At 43.8% G+C, this 17,320-nt stretch overlaps 1 protein-coding gene across 2 annotated transcripts in view; it reads right to left on the bottom strand.

Annotated features, from left to right (window-relative positions):
- Positions 1–3,715: 3,715 nt before the first annotated feature.
- RANBP10 (RAN binding protein 10) overlaps positions 3,716–17,320 on the bottom strand; it is a 49,355-nt gene continuing 35,750 nt past the window's right edge. The window contains exons 10-14 of one of the 2 annotated variants that reach the window (XM_058154884.1): positions 16,164–16,359; positions 13,456–13,580; positions 12,440–12,582; positions 9,649–9,760; positions 3,716–8,703 (exon numbers count right to left, since the gene is read on the bottom strand). In XM_058154884.1, coding sequence (XP_058010867.1) covers positions 8,573–8,703; positions 9,649–9,760; positions 12,440–12,582; positions 13,456–13,580; positions 16,164–16,359 — 707 coding nt within the window. In that variant the 3' untranslated portion in view covers positions 3,716–8,572. Of the gene's footprint in view, positions 8,704–9,648; positions 9,761–12,439; positions 12,586–13,455; positions 13,581–16,163; positions 16,360–17,320 lie in introns of both variants that reach the window. The other variant, XM_058154883.1, reaches the window with a different exon arrangement.

A 17,320-nucleotide genomic window follows, 5' to 3' on the forward strand; every position in this document is an offset into this window, starting at 1 on the left:
TCAGGGGAAGGCCCAGATGAGGGCTCTGCATCGGAGGCAGAGATGGTGCCAGGGCCATCTGGTAGTGATGAGCGAACTCCGGAGCCTCCAGAGGCGAACAGCAGAAAGGCAGGGGAACAGGAGGAGCCCATTCCTAGTGCACGCATGCGAAGAGCTGCCAGAAGGCAAGAGCAGCTGAACCAAAAAAGACAACTCAGGAGTAAGGCCAGATGATGATTGGCCTCTCCCATAAGGCTTAAAAGAGCAGCAACGGCTCTTGGGTTCTTTGTAGGAAAGCAACGTTGCTACAGTTGTTTCTGGTTGGGGTCTCCTGTCTCTGAACTTCGTGGGGTTCTTGCCGGGGGTGAAATCTAAAAATTTTCCCTACCGGTTCTGTGGGCGTGGCTTAATTGGTGGGCCCTAACCCTCGCTCAACGAAGAATTGAGCACCACTAGAACTCAGCTGCACATTGCCGCTTACTAGAAAACTTTCACCAATCAGGAGAGACGAATCTAATAAGCAGGTGGCCCCAGCTCACAGGTGATAGGACTCCGTTTGCTTCCTCTGGCCCAACAAGTTCAAACTGTTCACAAAACCCTTTGTGATTTTATGAACCACCTCACCATGTCTGCAACCATGTGTTATAATCCCAAAGGTGCTTTTTCAAGTGGCAACTGGACAGTCTGGTTTTTCTTTGAAGATGTTTCACTTCTCATCCAAGAAGCTTCTTCAGCTCTGAAGAAGCAGCTGAGCTAAAGAAGCTTCTTGGGTGAGAAGCGAAACGTTTTCAAGAAAAACCAGAAAGTCCAGTTGTCTCTTGAAAAAGGCACCTTTGGGACAAACCATGACCTGGACTGGGAATCTCCATAGATGTGTATTATAATGGAAAAAAAATGTCCAGGCAAAGGAAATTCACTGGATGCAGTTTGAAAGAACGCCCTGAGACAATTTTTCCAGTAAGATTGGACCTCAGGATTAAGTTTCCCTTAATGGTGTATATAGGTATCTTAATGTATGTATACTATAAGCCACTCAGAGTTGGTCTGGAGTTCAACAGCAGCAAAGTCAAAATATGAAAACAAACAAACAAACAAACATCTGAGACTCAGGGCTCAACAGAGGGAGACAATGCAAGGAACATTAGGCATTTAAAGGAAGTTTCCTCCGAGTTACACAAAATTCATTCAGTAATTGGCACTAATTAGCTTCCGTACTCATTGTCTACTTACACACACAAAGTTTTGCATGTTATGTACTATTTACAAAAATATTTTAAAAATGTAATCAGAGAAATGTATGTGTCTTCAAGATGCTCAAAAGAAAACATGAAAAGGAACTGAAGCTACTAAGGGCTAAAAAGTAAAGGTAAAGGTTCACCTTGCATATATGTGCTAGCCGTTCCAGACTCTAGAGGGCGGTGATCATCTCTGTTTCAAAGCCAAAGACCCAGCGCTGTCTGAAGAAGTCTCCGTGGTCATGTGGCCGGCATGACTACACGCCAAAGGCGCACGGAACGCTGTCACCTTCCCACCAAAGGTGGTCCCTGTTTTTCTACTTGCATTTTTTACGTGTTTTCAAACTGCTAGGTTGACAGAAGTAAAGGGGCAAGTAATAGGACCTCAGTCCGTTACGTGGCACTAGGAATTCGAACTGCCGACCTTTCTGATCGACAAGCTCAGCGTCTTAGCCACTGAGCCACAATAATAAGTAATAAGAAAGTATTAAATATGCTTGTTTCCATTATTAGGTAAACATCTATAGAATCAGGAGTATAAAGGAATCTAAAATCCTGGTGCTTAGCATTAATATCCGACACATTTGTAAAAGGGGAATAAAGAAATAAGCATTGATAAATTATTAAGATCATAAAAACTGTTTTTTTGTGTACTGTGACAGTATTTGGATTCTGAAGACAATGAATATTGGCAGTACGCTTGATTTTTGCAATGCAACCAGTACTACGTAGGGCACTAAGTCTATATTCTTTTCAGCACCGAATTTCAATTCTGCAGATATTTGAAACAATTCTTAAGTATTTAAAAACTTACCTGGTGGTTTGTTTGTTTTTACACTCATCTAATTTTGTCTGCCGAATGCTTTAGACCTGTTCTTTGAAGTGTTGTCTTTGCCATCTACATTGCCCCAAGAGCATCCGAGGTGAATAGGGAAGGGCACATACATTTAAGCCGTAACTGCCAAACAAGCTATTATTCAACATTATAGATAGAAAGGGGGAGATCGATGGTCTCACACTCTTGGACCTTTAGAGTTTATGGTCATCGTGCCTTGTGGTGAGTCAGTTAAATAGCATTTGGTTGGGAAGACGCATATTCCTCTTCCTTGTCATGGATTGACAGAAAGCAGGATGATTAAAATGCTTGTGGTAGAAGATTCCCAACTAAATAGGGTGCTGAGATCTAACAATGTATGCCCCTTGCTACAAGTAATGAAAATTGAAGACATCTGAATTTTAATTGTATGGTCATGCTTGATTTTAGTCTTTATGTCAACTGCTCCATCCGTTTAAGATTAATGCCAATATTTATCTCAATTCTTATCTGACACCATAAGTCATCCAAAGCCTCACATTGCCACTGGCTGGCAATAGCACTCCTGACTTTCAACTCACTTAACAACCATCTGGCTTAAGCAATGGAAATGCTGGGCTCAATTGTGGTCGTAAGTCGAGGACTACCCCTACAGAACAAAAATTCTTCCCTCAATAGACAACACCCACGAGCTGTCATTTCTCCATCATACTGGGTTACCATAAAAAAAAAAATTCACTATGAAAATAGATGCTTTAGATCAGGGGTAGTCAACCTTTTTATACCTACCACCCACTTTTTTATCTCTGTTAGTAGTAAAATTTTCTAACTGCCCACCGCTTCCACAGTAATGCACCGTGTATCGTCTGTGCATGCCTCTCGCGCAACCTGGATTGGGTTGGGGGAGGGGAGCCGGCTACCAGCTCTGCTTGTCTATTACAGCTGGGTGGTGTGGGGGGAGATGTATGAGCTATTCTGGGACGAGGCTCTTTTGTTTGCGGTCGCACTATAGCGCCATTTAGTTTCACTTACATAATGTGAACTAAACTTATGTGCGGGCGATACAAACAGTATATTTTCAGAAATTTAAATTGTCACGGGGAATTTTATGAAAACCTAATGAAAATGTTTTTAAATAATGCTATGAAATTTTTTTTAAAAGTCAATTAAATTTTTTTAAAAAAGGAAAGTGCTTCAGTATCAGAAAAAACCCCTACCGCCCACCATGAAAGCTGGAACGCCCACTAGTGAGCGGTAGAGACCAGGTTGACTACCACTGCTTTAGATGTACATTCTGATGGTACTTTCACCTGGTAAAGCTTGCCTTCATCCTATTTCAGATGGATTAATGCAAAATATTTCACTACAAAACAAGTGTACTGTACTTCTCTACAATCGAATACAAATGACAACCGAGGATAGAGATATGAACTAACAAATGCACACATTTGAACATACAGAGGCGGCCAGGCAGTTTTGACCAAGGTCAGTGAGGACATACCTAGCACATGCACCACTGGCTGGCAATGGGACTTTCAACTCTGGTTTAGGAATGGACATGTTGGGCTCAAATTGTGGTCGTATGTTCGAGGACTACCCCTACAGAATAAAAATTCTTTCCCTCAATAAGACAACACACACAAGCACCAGAATGGAGCAGAGGCGAGTGAGACAGGACACAGGCAAGTGCACAGAGATGCATATTTTAATAAAAATAATTCTGTCAAAATACAACAGACTGTGGGTTTCTATATTTCCAGTACAATTTCTCTTTCTTTTTTTTTTCCATTTTTTTTTCTTCTTGTCAGTTAAAATGTCCTCCTTTGGGAAGGTTTTCATGCTAGAATTGGGTTTAACTGAACTCACAAATACTAAGCAGAAACTGATCCAAATGTGCGCAGCTTGGAAGGAGATCCGTCAAGTCCTCAATAAAAGGAAAATGAAAACGTGAGATTATGGAACCCTGGTAGAACCCACATTCTGCTCGGCCCCTTTATTTGATAGGATACTTTTAAAAAAAACCAAACAAATCCTTACGGTTGGTATCATAATAAAATCATTGAAAAACGAAAAGGGTTTTGAGATGCCATGCAAGAGCTGGTACCCGAGTTTGTAAAAAGCGAGAGGAAGAGAAAAATAAAGGATAATTCTTTACGTTTCTTTTCATTTTTTTTTCAGTGTCAGGTCCAAAATGTAATCCAATTATGCCCGCCAACAATCTTTCTTGCTAGTTCAAGATGAGCAGATGGCACCCAAGTCTCAAAGCTCCAGCCCAAATTTAAAACAAAAAAACCCACAGGTCCAAAGATTTGAACATACTTGTTGGTAGTGATCCTTAGCACTCTTCTAAGCCTATTGTATTTCTAAAATATTCCCAAAACAACACTGGTTAAATGAATCAATTCGAGAAGAGAATTTGGCACTTTTATTTGGTTACAGGATGCGGAGGACCATAATGGGGGTAAATGGAGCACCAACTCTTGTTGGCGTGATGCTTCTCCTTGTTGATGATTGACATCAAGATAGCCAGTTTGAATCATTGGTAGGTGACGTTCGATACTAGAACGTTCTACAATTACCAGCCAAGAACTCCTGGAACCGGTTGCAAAAACTACATGGAAGAAAAATGAGATGGTTCTTTGAACAAGGGTAGCTACCAGGAGGGCTCTGAAATTCCTCACAATCAACAATCCTCCCCATTCTAATGTCCTCCAGAGATGTTGGACTACAATTAAGCCATTGTCTTCACAGTTGTGAAAGCGTAATTGCAGATTATCCCACCGCTGTAGTGGAGGGTAATCAGGGAAGTGTTAACTCTTGCATTCGGGATGTTCCATTTTAGTCAGTGCGGTCAGCGACGCGTGGTCTAAAGTATGATCAACATGCCAAATGATCAGGAAACAAGTTGCTATGCCTTAAGTTACCCATTCTTCTGATTAATGGTTGATAAAAACCTGGAATCCAATGGATTGTTCGCAGAAGGATTCTGACAGGATGACAAAATCAGTCAGACGGTATCAAAAAGAAAATATTTCTTTTCTTGGAATTTGTTATCTGTGTTAAATCTTTTTGTAAAAACTATTTTTTTTAAAAAAAAAAAGAAATATATCCTAAGGTATGTGGTAGATACCTCATTATCTCCTGGCAATGCCTGACGAACTCTGTCAGGTTTCAGCTCAAAATTGAGACCAAATGTAAACTAGACATTCCTCCGCCTCTTTAAGGAAAACTCAAAAGGTTCTGTACTATTTTGTGCCCTTGAAAATGGTGAAAGGCTTTAACCACAAACACGGTTTTAAATGTTCTTCCCATCAAAGATTCCGCGGGATTTCAAACCATCCTTTTCCATATGCAACGTGGTCTCTTTAGAGCAATTGTAGCCAGTGTTCAAATATCTGATTGTCTTGGATCACATTTCCAAGACTCATCAACCTCTGAATAGCGCAATGCTTCCCGAATTAAATTTCACCTGCCATAGCTACAGGACTGTGGCATCAAAATGTTGAGTCATCAAATGCAGATTGTCTTTGATCAGGAAAAATTCAGCTCTTTTCCACATTTGTCACCACTGCCATACCCCACCACCAATTAGAGATGGCAACTAGCTACTTGTCAGAGAAAATACTTTACAGTGTAAAAACTGCCGTGAAAACAGTTGACTTTTAAGCATAGGATGGCAAAGACGCCACAGCTTGTAGGGTGGAAAGCAGCAGGCAGCGAAGTGCCAAAAAAAAAAAAATCAAGTTGAAATCAAGTTGAAAATCAACCTGAAGCAACTTTGAAAAATGGATGAGATGGAAACCGGAAAAAAACAAAGCAGGAAAGAAATCTGCTCCCAAAGATAAGAAATTGGTTTGTTGAAGCTCATCTTAAGACGGTCAACATTTAAAATGGGAATCGAACACTGGAAACTCCTAATGAAGCCTAAAAGCAAATGCAGCAGGCCAGATAAAGAGAGCTGGTGAGGTTGCCGATACAAACATTTGCCATAGAAGACGTTACAAAAGATGTGAGGTGGACCAATCATTCTGCTTTTGAGCTGGTGCGGTCAATTATTCGTTGAGACCAGAATTTTATGGCTTGGCATAAAACTAGCCTTACAAGTCCTTAAAAGGAACCAGGCAAGGTAAAATCCAATCACAGCAAACATTCAACTTTCACGACCATCCAAGCAAAAGGAACGGCGATTAGATGTTTCCGCTTGTTAAAAGAGTGAAAACCAGAAAACATTTTGCTTCGATCTAATCAGCACCCAGCCAAATTATGCAAATGGAAAATGGAACCAGAGTCTGGAACTGTATTTTTCTGTAGAGTCAATTCTTTGATGCACCCGTTTTTCTTTCGGCACTAAAACTCAAGTCTTGATCTGCCAGGGGAGACAGTAATTCACAGTCTTCTAAATTCGGGATGTCTCGCTTACAAATCTGAAAGCAAAGGTTAGTCTCTGCTGGGCATTTTGTTGGTACAGAAACCAACAGAAGTCTCACCTTCTTATTATTTCTCCAGGTTCCACCAACCTGGCGATGCTTGCATAACATTCCAAATATACTGTGCACAGATGCATAGCTTTTTTTCCCCATCACAGCTACAAGGTCCTCAACCAAAAAAAAAACCCCTCAACAACACCCTTTCTATGCTACTATAAATTAAAATTCCTTACCCTCAATGGAAGCATTTTCTTCATCACATCAGGAAAACCTGTCTTTCGTGCTATCATCTGCAAGTGCTCGGTTTTAATATTTTAATGAAATATTAAAATAGCCTTGCCTATCAAACTTACGGATATTTTAAAAAAATTCTTCCCAATTAAAAACACTTTAAAAGCGAGGCAAAATCTTGAAACAGACCGGCAAGCCAATAATTATGTTTCAAACGTTAACAAGCTTTTAAGAACAGCGGGATTCCACGCAGTTATAATTTAAATTGTGTAGATTAAATTAGGCTGGAGTTTCCAGCTTGCTATTCTAGCAGTATTTTGTAAGGATTGTTACAATATGTAAAGTTTGGAAAATGGTTCCCAAATTCTTTTGTTTAAAAAAAAAAAGATATATTCCTTGGAATAAAACCGCATTTTCTTTTTTTAAAAAAAGAATAATATTGCCTTACCCCCTCTTTTCAATTGAGAGGGTAAGCAGGATTAAAAAAAACAAGGGTGTTGTACTATTGTCCTATCAGTGTAATATCAAAGGCAACGGAGGCGATGAAACGATGAAATAAAAAGTTGGGTTCACAAACTCAAACGCTGATAGGATGGCGGGGGGAGGGGGATTCTTGTTATTTTTAAAGGCTCCACTTTTCCTGGTTCGTAACCGACGTGAAGACAGGTATCCACTTTGTGAGGGAAGATTTTAGGAAGAAGTCTCTCGATTAAAAATGTAGGAAGAAAACGCTGGACCGATAGGGAGCTCCCATTTTTCATTCCACCTTGATTCCATTCCACGCAGCTGTTTGGGGGCATGAGGATGAGGAAGCAGAGCAAGCCGCCTTCTCTGTCCTCTTTGTGGCAAGAGTTAGGTGTGAGTGGCCTAGATGTGGCCAGATGTGACGGGGGAGAAGTCTCCTTGCAGAAGCCTACGATCACTTGCTTGGATGAAGGAGAAGAGAACCTGTATTTCTCCAGAGATTGTCAAGCTCCCAGCAACCCAGTCGGCATGGCCAATGATCAGCAGTTTGTGGGAAGTTGCAACTCAGCGACATGTCCCCACAGCGATGTCCTAATGTCCCTGCTTGAGTATGGGGACACAACTCGGGTCACACCCGTTCTCTTTCCTAAGCATCACAGGGAAAGGGACAGTTGGCAACAGGTCATTTTACGGTTCCCAATCTCAGCCTTTCCCGATTAGTTCCCAGGGTGAATCCTCAGGGTTTCTCAGGGGCTGTGTGTCATAGGCACAGAAAAAAAAAAAAAGATGATAAAACTCTTTTTGTTTGGATAGCATGGCTAATATTCCAACAAGCACATTCAGCCTCTGGGTTTTTATGAGGGCCAGCAATAGTGAACAATACTGTCCAAGTCACGCGCGCGTGCTGGTTGAGTTTTTCCGAACGTGAAAATAAAAAGTTAAAACAAAAACAAAACAAAAAAAAGGAAAACAGGCCGTCACCAACTCAGATACACGTTTATCTCTAAATGAATTTAGAAACCAGCTCAGCACAAACTCTCCAGGTATAAATACTGGTGGCTCAGTCAGAGAAATAAAATAACATAATAAAATAAAAGGTAAAATCCTAATGTCAGAAGGCGCTACATCGGAAGGACCAGTGAGAAGGCCAAGTGCTGTGGGGCAGAGCAGGATGCGGCCGTGATGGGAGGGCAGGTTGGGGCGAGGGGGGGAGGGGGGAGCCCCGCGAGCAGTTTCCAGGGCGAGCAACGAAGGCGCGTCAAGGGTCGTCTCCTCCTCCTCCTCCTCCTCCCCTCCCGCCTCAGTCAACACTGTGTCCTTCTGCCGGGCAGCGGGTGGAGGGCAGGCGCAGGTGAGAAACCGCAAGGCAGGAAGAGGTGAAAGGGCAGCAACTGGAGGGGTCACTCTGCCTCACTCAGTGGCTAGTGCAAATAGTCGTCCACTCTGGCGAAGGAGCAGGAGCCCAGGCCCACGCGAGCCATGAGTCGCAAGCACTCCGAGGCCTGGCCCAGGGCCAGCAGCAGTGGGGGCTGCTTTGGCAGGTTCTGAGACTCTGAGGAGAGAAAGAGACCAGAGATGCACAAGGGGCACGTCATCCAAACAGGCTACGTCTTGCTCCTCCTCCCCTCCTTCCCTCCCTCCCTTCCTTCCTTCGCCCGCCCCCTGGCAGTCCCTACGGTGGGCAGAAAAGGTTTTGGGTTGGTGGGACCAGACGGAAAGCTTCTTGTAGCCGTTCTTGCAACATGGCTGGCAGAAGGACGGACACATTTCCAAAATAGTCGAAACGGAATTGCCATTTACTGGTCGGCAAATTAGGGGGACATTACAGTATGACAACACTACTGTTAAGGTTGCAAGGGTGCTCTCTAGCACGCCGACTCATTTTTGTCCAGTGCAGGGGTGTCAAACTCGCGGCCTGTGGGTCGGATGCGTCACACGCTGATCACGTGAAAGGGGGGTGGGTGGAAGTTGTGATGCGTCACGTGACAGCGTGTCATCGCAAGTTTGACCCCCCCCTCCCGGACTAGTGGGAGGCAAGGGAGGTGATACACGTCCAAAGAAAACATGGAGATTCAGTCACTTCTATTTTCTAAAAAAAAAAAAGCTGTCCCAGAGCCATTTTTCTCAATCGAGTGACTATTACAACTTCTACCAGCTTGCCAGTTATTGCTACAAAATACATGGTGTTTTTTTTTAAATTTTTAAATTGTGATGCTTAAATGTGATGCTTAAACTTTAATGGTGGTGCTTCTGACACAAATAAACAATAAACAACTCTAACCCTCCCCTTCCCTCCTGCCCCCTCTCCTCCCCTTCCTCCCTCCACCATTTTTTCTTCTCTTTCTTATAGACACCTACCTACGCTCCCTCTCCAGCACAGGTAATTTGCCCAAATCTGCCAAAATGCAGCAAAATTCCTGCCACATTAAGCCATCTCAGTGCAGCAAGAGAGAGGTGCACAAAGCAGAGTTACAATTGGCTCCCGGCATCTCCTTACCCAAAATGGCGCTATTGAGTGCAGCACACACAGGCTCCCTCTGGATTGGATCCAGCTGCTGACCAACTGGACAGCTCCAAGGGTCAGAGTAGGCTAACAAGCTGAATGCATCCTGAAAGAGGAATAAGAGATCTCAGCAAAGCAGCAAAAGCTACTTGGTCTCAGTGGCTGTTCTGCAGGTGCCCTCCAGACCAGGGGTCACCAACTTTTCAGATCTCGGGGACTACTAAATTCATAATTTAAAATCTCGCGGACCACTAATATGATCCGCCCAATGACCGGCTGGGTGGGTGTGGCTAGGTGGTCATGTGATTGGGTTAGCATGAGGGGCACTTCACCAGCCTCTACTCGCTCCTCCGCTCCCAGCTACTCCTCGCCTGCCCACCTGGGTTACTTAGAGCCCCAACAGGAACAGTTTTTGGGAGCTTAGCAGCCACTACAAGAAAAAGTTGGCAAAACAGCTGGCTCAGTTCATATGGGATCTGATGGAGAAGGAGGCTCAGTAGAAGCACCTCACTGAGGACTATGAGCATAGGCTTTCTAAGTAGACAGAAGACCTGCGGGAGTTCAAGGCCAGGTATCGGTGCCTGGAGGATCAGCGGGCTGAGATGGTCAGCCAGTTGCAGGCCATGAGGCAGTCCCACTGGAACAAGGCTCTCCGACTCTTCGCCACCAGTGGCGCTTCCCTCCAGCCTTCGCCCAAAGCCTCACACCAAGAGGCTGAAGCAGACCCCAAGTCGGAATTTCTGACCCCCTCCGATCTGCACAAAATGACCCATAAGGGGGAGACTCTCTGCAGCAACACAAACGTTCAATGCCCGGCCCAGGGGCCATAGTTTGAGGACCCCTGATTTAGTGCAATATAAAAAAATGCAAATAATTTTTCTGTGGACCACCAAAATTTTCTCAACCAGTTGGTGACCACTGCTCCAGACTACAACTCCCATGATTTCAAGATCACTTTGATACAGTGCCCTACCCTATCTTGAAGGCATCAGATTGTCTAAAAATACAGCAGAGAACCACAAAGAGCTAGTAAGGGCATGCCGAGAGCTGTATTCGTAACCTGGCCAGGGCCAGTATTTTGGTTTTTTTGAAGACAATTGAGTATTATTTCAAATATTATTAATACTTTTGGGGGAGGCTGTACTTAAACTGGAGAAGAAGGGAAATTTCTGATCATAGTAACTCAATTAAATAGGCTGCATTTTTTTCTCCTTTCAATAATATGGAATAATAATGCAATAGCTCCCTCTACTGACCAGTGAAAAGTATTTTTTTTTTCACAGATGGAAAATAATACAGAGGGTGGGAAGTGTGTGTGTCAAAGGCCAATTCTATTTTGTTAGTGGGGAAGGGGTTAAATGATTTTGCCAAGCACAACGATGGTTTCCTAAACTCTGAATCGCTTCCGGCAATTTTATTTCTTCCATAAATTCTCGCTGAACATACGAATACGCTCCTACGCTCTGGAACGAACTTCCCCCTGGCCTACGCCAAGTGCCTGATCTTCGGACCTTTCGCCGTGAGCTAAAAACATACTTATTTATTCAAGCGGGACTGGCTTAATAGTTTTATTCAATTTTAATTGGGGTTTTATTGTTTTAGGGTTTTTAAATTTTTAATGTCGGCCTTTTGTAATATGCTCTGTTTTAAATTTTTGTTTTTAATTGTATATATATATTGAGTTTTTATCTTTTTGGCTGTACACCGCCCTGAGTCCTTTGGGAGAAGGGCGGTATAAAAATCTAATAAATAAATAAATAAATAAATAAATAAATAATAATAAAGGAACATAAAAGATTAGTGCTGATGATGTTATCTAATTGGGTAATGAAACGTCTGCAAGAAAACAACCAAACTCAGAGAGAACCCTTATGATGTTTTTTACTGTCTTCCTGGTTTCATCTTTTTAAATGAATCATGCCAAAAAACCTTAACATTGTTCACAGAGAAATAAGAGGATGGACGCATTAAAGGCAGCGGTCACCAACTGGTGGTCCGTGGACCACTGGGTGGTCTGTGAGAAAATTTTGGTGGTCTGCAGAAAAATTATTTGCATTTTTTATATTGCACTAAATCAGGTGTCTTCAAACTACGGCCCCTGGGAGAGATACGTGCAGTGAATGTTTGTGTTGCTGCAGAGAGTCTCCCCCTTTGGGGTCTTTTTGTGCGGGTTGGAGGGGGGCAGAAATTCCGACTTGAGGTCTGCTTCGGCCTCCTGGTGGGGGGCTTTGGGCGAAGGCTGGAGGGAAGTGCTGCTGGTGGAGAAGAACCAGAGGGTCTCATTCCAGTGGGACGCTGGAACTGGCTGACCATCTCAGCCTGCTGAGCCTCCAGGCGCCGGTACCTGGCCTTGCACTCCCGCAGGTCTTCCGTCTGCTTGGAGAGCCTATGCTCCTAGTCCTCAGTGAGGTGCTTCTACTGAGCCTCCTTCTTGGTCAGATCCAATTTGAACTGAGCTGTTTTGCCAACTCTTTCTCTCGGTGGCTGCTTAGCTCCAACAACTGCTTCCTGTTGGGGCCCTAAAGAGCCCAGGCAGGGAGGACTTGGAGGGGAGTGGGGAGTAGAGGCTGGCGAGGCGCCCCTCCATGTGAGTGACACTGAGTTGGCCACATCCACTCAGTCACATGACCACCTAGCCACGCCCACTCAGCCGGTCATTAGGCAGATCATATTAGTGGTCCAAGAGATTTAAAAATATGAATTAGTGGTCCCTGAGGTCCGAAAGGTTGGTGACCCCTGCATTAAGGAGCCATTCTAGGGAAGAATTCAGTCAAGCCATGTATACCTGTAACATTTTTTTGTGGGTTGTGTTCTTGCCGTAGTCTCTGCATAGCTGCTCACTGAGGATCTGGAGCTCCCGCCCGAACTGAATCATCCGCTCGGTGGCAGCGTGGTTCCCTCCACAGAGTTGCCTCTGGGGGCAGCCGTCTTCTGGAAAGAAGGGGAAAACCAGACGAATAGCTCAGAAACCTGCGCGGCATCAAAGCATCTGCCTTCTTGAGACTTACTGAAGCCGCCCCCCCCCCAAATTATTAGCTATCAGGAGGCCCTGATTGGAAGAACATTTAACCTTTTTAAAATCTTTTAAAAGGTTAACTTTTAACCCTTTTTTCAGCATTCTAGCAAATCCATGAATACCGAATATCGCATGCTTAAAATTTGAGAAGTTAAATTCTATGCTAGATCATATATGAGGGAAAAAAACCAAAGCAAACCCTTGGTAAGCAAGCGTTGGGTCCACCCATTGTGCTAAACCAGGATGGATTCTATACACTGTTGAATAAAAATAGAATATGGATAATCCTTGATTCACAACCATTCATTTAATGAAGGTTTGGAGTTACAACAGTACAGGAAAAAGGGACTCACAACCAATCCTCGTACCTATGACTGTTGTAGCATCTCTATGTCCATATGATCAAAATCTGGGTTTTTTTGCAACCAGGATGTATTTACAAGAGCTGCAGGGTCCTGGGATCGCCTTTTGCGATTTTCCCAGCCGTCTTCCAACAAGCAAAGCCAACGGGGGAAGCAGATTCATGGAACAACTGCATGGTTTCCTTAATTACAGTGATTTAATAAACTTAATAACCAGGGCCAAAAAAGGTTGCAAAATGATTTGTTCGACAACTGCCTTGCTTAGCAACAGAACTTTTGGATTCGATTGTAGTTGTAAGTTGAGGACTACCCTGAATCTGAATGGATAGACTGGAAAAAGCTTCTGATGTAGAATCATTTTTCCCTAAGGAACCTCATCCAGCCTGGATAAGGAACTTCTACCTCCACGCCCGCCAGACCTACCCATGCTGGAGTCATCAGTCTGCAGAATCTCTTCGTGCTTGTAAGTGCCATTCATTATTCGGGTGGCCGAATTCTCCAGGATTCCATTGGGATAGTGCTCGGCCTCCATCTCCATTTCACTGTCACTTGAATGAAGACGATGGAGGTCATGAGAGAAGGAGAGGGGAGGAGAGAAAGAAATGCCAAAAGAGGAAAAGGCATGCCCTCAACGTCAGCAGATAGATTCAGGGAGGTACAGACAGATTCAATTTAGAATATATACTGTTGTGGTCCACCAGCAGCCCATGGAGCTAGCAGCGGAGTCGGACAATAAGGCGGCTGGGGAGGACAATGGGTCAGTCCTGGAGTCAGCGGAAGGCCCGGACAAGGGCTCTGCATCGAAGGCAGAGGTGAGGCCAGGGCCATCTGGGAGCGATACGCAGACTCCTGAGCCTCTAGAGGCGGACAGCAGAGAGGCAGAGAAACAGGAAGAGCCTGTTCCTAGTGCACGCATGCGAAGAGCTGCCAGAAGGCAAGAGCAGCTAAAGCAAAAAGGACAACTCAGGAGTAAGGCCAGGAGATGATTGGCCCCTCCTATAAGGCTTAAAAGAGCAGCAATGGCTCTTGGGTTCTTTGTAGGAAAGCAACGTTGCTACATTTATTTTAAGCCAGCGTCTGAACTTTGTGGGGTTTTGCCAAGAAAAGCCTTTGGCAGGATGCCAAAGCAGATAAAGGTTTGTGATAAGACCGAAGGATTTTTTTGAAGGATTTGGAATTAATTTGGACTAACCTGGGAATGAAGTAATTCCCAGCTGTTATAATAAAATAGGTTTCTTTAAGACTAAGTGTGTCTTTTATGCTTAAGTGAGTCTAGGTCACAACATATACCAAGGGGTCCAACCTTGGCAACTTTAAGACCTGTGGACTTCAACTCCCAGAATCCCCCAGCAATTGTGGCTGGCTGGGAAATTCTGGGTGCTGAAGTCCACGAGTCTTAAAGTTGCCAAAGCTGGACATCCTCCAAAGCATCTGACGCCGGCCTCAAAGGGCATTTACACTACCTTCAAATCAAGCAAGTTAATCTTGTGTGATTCCAAGCGCTCTTAACAATCTCATCGGCCAGTCTCTTTTGGTGCCCATGTTTGTTATAAACATTGTGAAATCTATCAAGGAGCTGAACATTTATCCATTCCCAATACAGGGAATTTTCAACTTGATTTCAACTCTCGGGAATTTTCTGGATGCCTCCATGGAATTTCCTTGGATGAGGTTTGATGCGGTCTTCGATGGTATTGTTTTGGTTTTCCAATGTAGTCTACAGTCTTTGAGCTTAAGTGATTCTATGCAAACATGAATTGGGCCTGGTCTACTCAGCCTCAGAGATCAATTGTAACAGGCCCAGGTGCTGGGCCTGTTACAACATAGTACAATTTATAATACAGAAAGTGAATTCAACTGGACAACCATGGGAAGAGCTGTCACTGTGTTTATACAGGTACTGCTTGACTTACAACCGTTGTTTAGTAACTATTTGAAGTGACCCCGTCACTAGAAAAAATGACTTATGACCATTTTTCATACGCTGTTTCCCCCAAAATAAGACATCCCCTGATAATAAGCCCAATCGAGCTTCTGAATGCATAGCAATAAGGCCAAGCACTTATTTCAGGGTTCAAAAAAAATATAAGACAGGGTCTTATTTTTGGGAAAACATGGTACTTAACAACCGTTGCAACAACTCCATGATCATGTCATCAAAAAGGAAAGGAGGATTGTCGTAAAACAAGTGAGAAGAAATGGTAGAGGAGTAGCCCCGAATATACATATAATTATATTTTTTTAAAAAATTCCTTAGGATGAGGAATGAATCAATATGAAAGTGTAAAGAATATATGTACGATTAACAATGGATGAGAGACTGTACATTTATGTCTATGAGAAATAAAATAAAAAACTTTTTTTTCAAGACCATGTCATCAAAATTTGGATGCTTGGCAACTGTCTCATATTTATGATGGCTGCAGTGTCCCAGGGTGGTATGATCATCTTTTGTGACCTCCCAAAAAAGCAGTCAGCGGGGGAGCCAGATTCACTTAAGAACTGTATTACTTGCTTAACAATGGCTGTGATTCCCTTAACAACTGTGGCAAGAAAGGTCGTAAAATGGGACAAAACACATTTGTCAGGGTAATGATGATTTAAAGCTGACCAGCCCTTTAAGACTGGATGAGTCAGAAGGGTTATTGCCCTTTAAGAAGCTGTCTATATAAAGGAGGCCATTAGAGGGCGTCTCTCTCTCTCTCTCTCTCTCTCTCTCTCCTCCTGTATCTGCACTGTAGTTCTCCGTGTAGAGGTGAAGAATGATTGCTTGTCTGGTATGTGCCTACCACTTGTACGTCTGTATATAGAAGTCTTGTATATAAACCACTGTTTGTAAGACAAACCTGCTGCAACGGTCATTGTATGAAAAATGGTCATAAGTCACTTTTTCTAGTGCCGGGGTAACTTCAAATAGTCACTAAATAATGGTTGTAAGTCAAGCAGGACCTGTATATATGTCCTGTATTTTGCTCCTCAAAATAAGAGTCATGCTGTAACTGACACACTGACAACATTTACAACTGTTTTGCTTAGCAATGGAAATATTGGGACTCAACTGTGGACGTTAAGTCAAGGATTACCTGTAGTTGATTACTACCTGGCCCTGCCCTAGAAAGCACCTGTCTCACCTGGTTTCTTGGTTGCTAGTGCTGCTGTGTTGCTGGGATTTGGTAGAATCTGTTGAGTTGGATTCTGAGTAGTTCACGGATGAAGGGGAGGAGGAAGAAGAGGAGGAAGAGGACGAACTCAGTGCAGGATATTTACTGTGGCTCTGTTTGCTTTTGACGGAGGTCACCCCATTGCTACAGCTTGGGCTGTCTGCTCCTGAAGGCAGAAAGAGGAGTCAAGTTGGGGGACCCAGCGCTTTTTTAATAAATAAAAGTTTAAGCCCCACTAAAGGTAAAGATTTCTCCTGTCCAATTGTGCCGAACTCTATAGGGTGGCATTCATTTCCATTTCTTAGCTGAGAGAGACAGCACTGTCCAAAGACACTGCTGTGGTCAAATGGCTAGCAGGACTAGGCACACGGAACATTGTTACCTTCCCAACGAAATGGTAGATGTTTATCCAGGGGTAGGATTCTACCGGTTCAGGCGAACCGGTAACTCTGACAATCAGCTGTGAGTGAACCGGTTGGCTCCGATGATCAGCTGGGCCTGCCCGCCCCTGCGCTTTACTTACCTTTATCTTTGCAGCTGATTAGCGCGGCAGAACGGATTGCCGCGCCTCAGCTGTTTTAATTCCCTAGCACTAATGCCGGTGTTGTTGTTTTTTGTTGAACTGCGCGCGCGCAAAGCGCGCAATCACTGAACCAGTTGTTAAACCGGAAGGATCCCACCATTGTGTTTATCTACTCGCATTTGAAGGCCTTCAAACTACGAGGTGGGCGGGAGCTGGGGCAAGTAACAATCTACTTCAGAGAAGGAATCTAAAATCAGGAGAGAGATAACCAGACTTGACAAAGTCACTGCCAAAATCTTACTCAGACTTAACTCTTTGTCTGAGGAGCTTAATAGGCCAGAAATGTACTAAGTGATGGAATGGGTATCAGCGGGTTCTGCACTACTGAAGACACCGGGAGGAATTTTGAAAAAAAGTTGTTAACAGCAGCTTCCAGAAAGACAATGAAAAGTAGGCGCTGTTGTGTCTCGTCCGATCTCACCACAGCCGGGGCCTTCTTATCTGCTTCCGAACACGGAGGAATGTCCTAGTATGCCTCCCGACCCCAGCCCTGGCTCCATGCCCAGATAGGCTGAAGAGGAGGAAGTATCTCCAGCCCCCAGCT

Source organism: Ahaetulla prasina, chromosome 12 (assembly GCF_028640845.1).
Source record: "Ahaetulla prasina isolate Xishuangbanna chromosome 12, ASM2864084v1, whole genome shotgun sequence".
Taxonomy (NCBI): domain Eukaryota; kingdom Metazoa; phylum Chordata; class Lepidosauria; order Squamata; family Colubridae; genus Ahaetulla; species Ahaetulla prasina.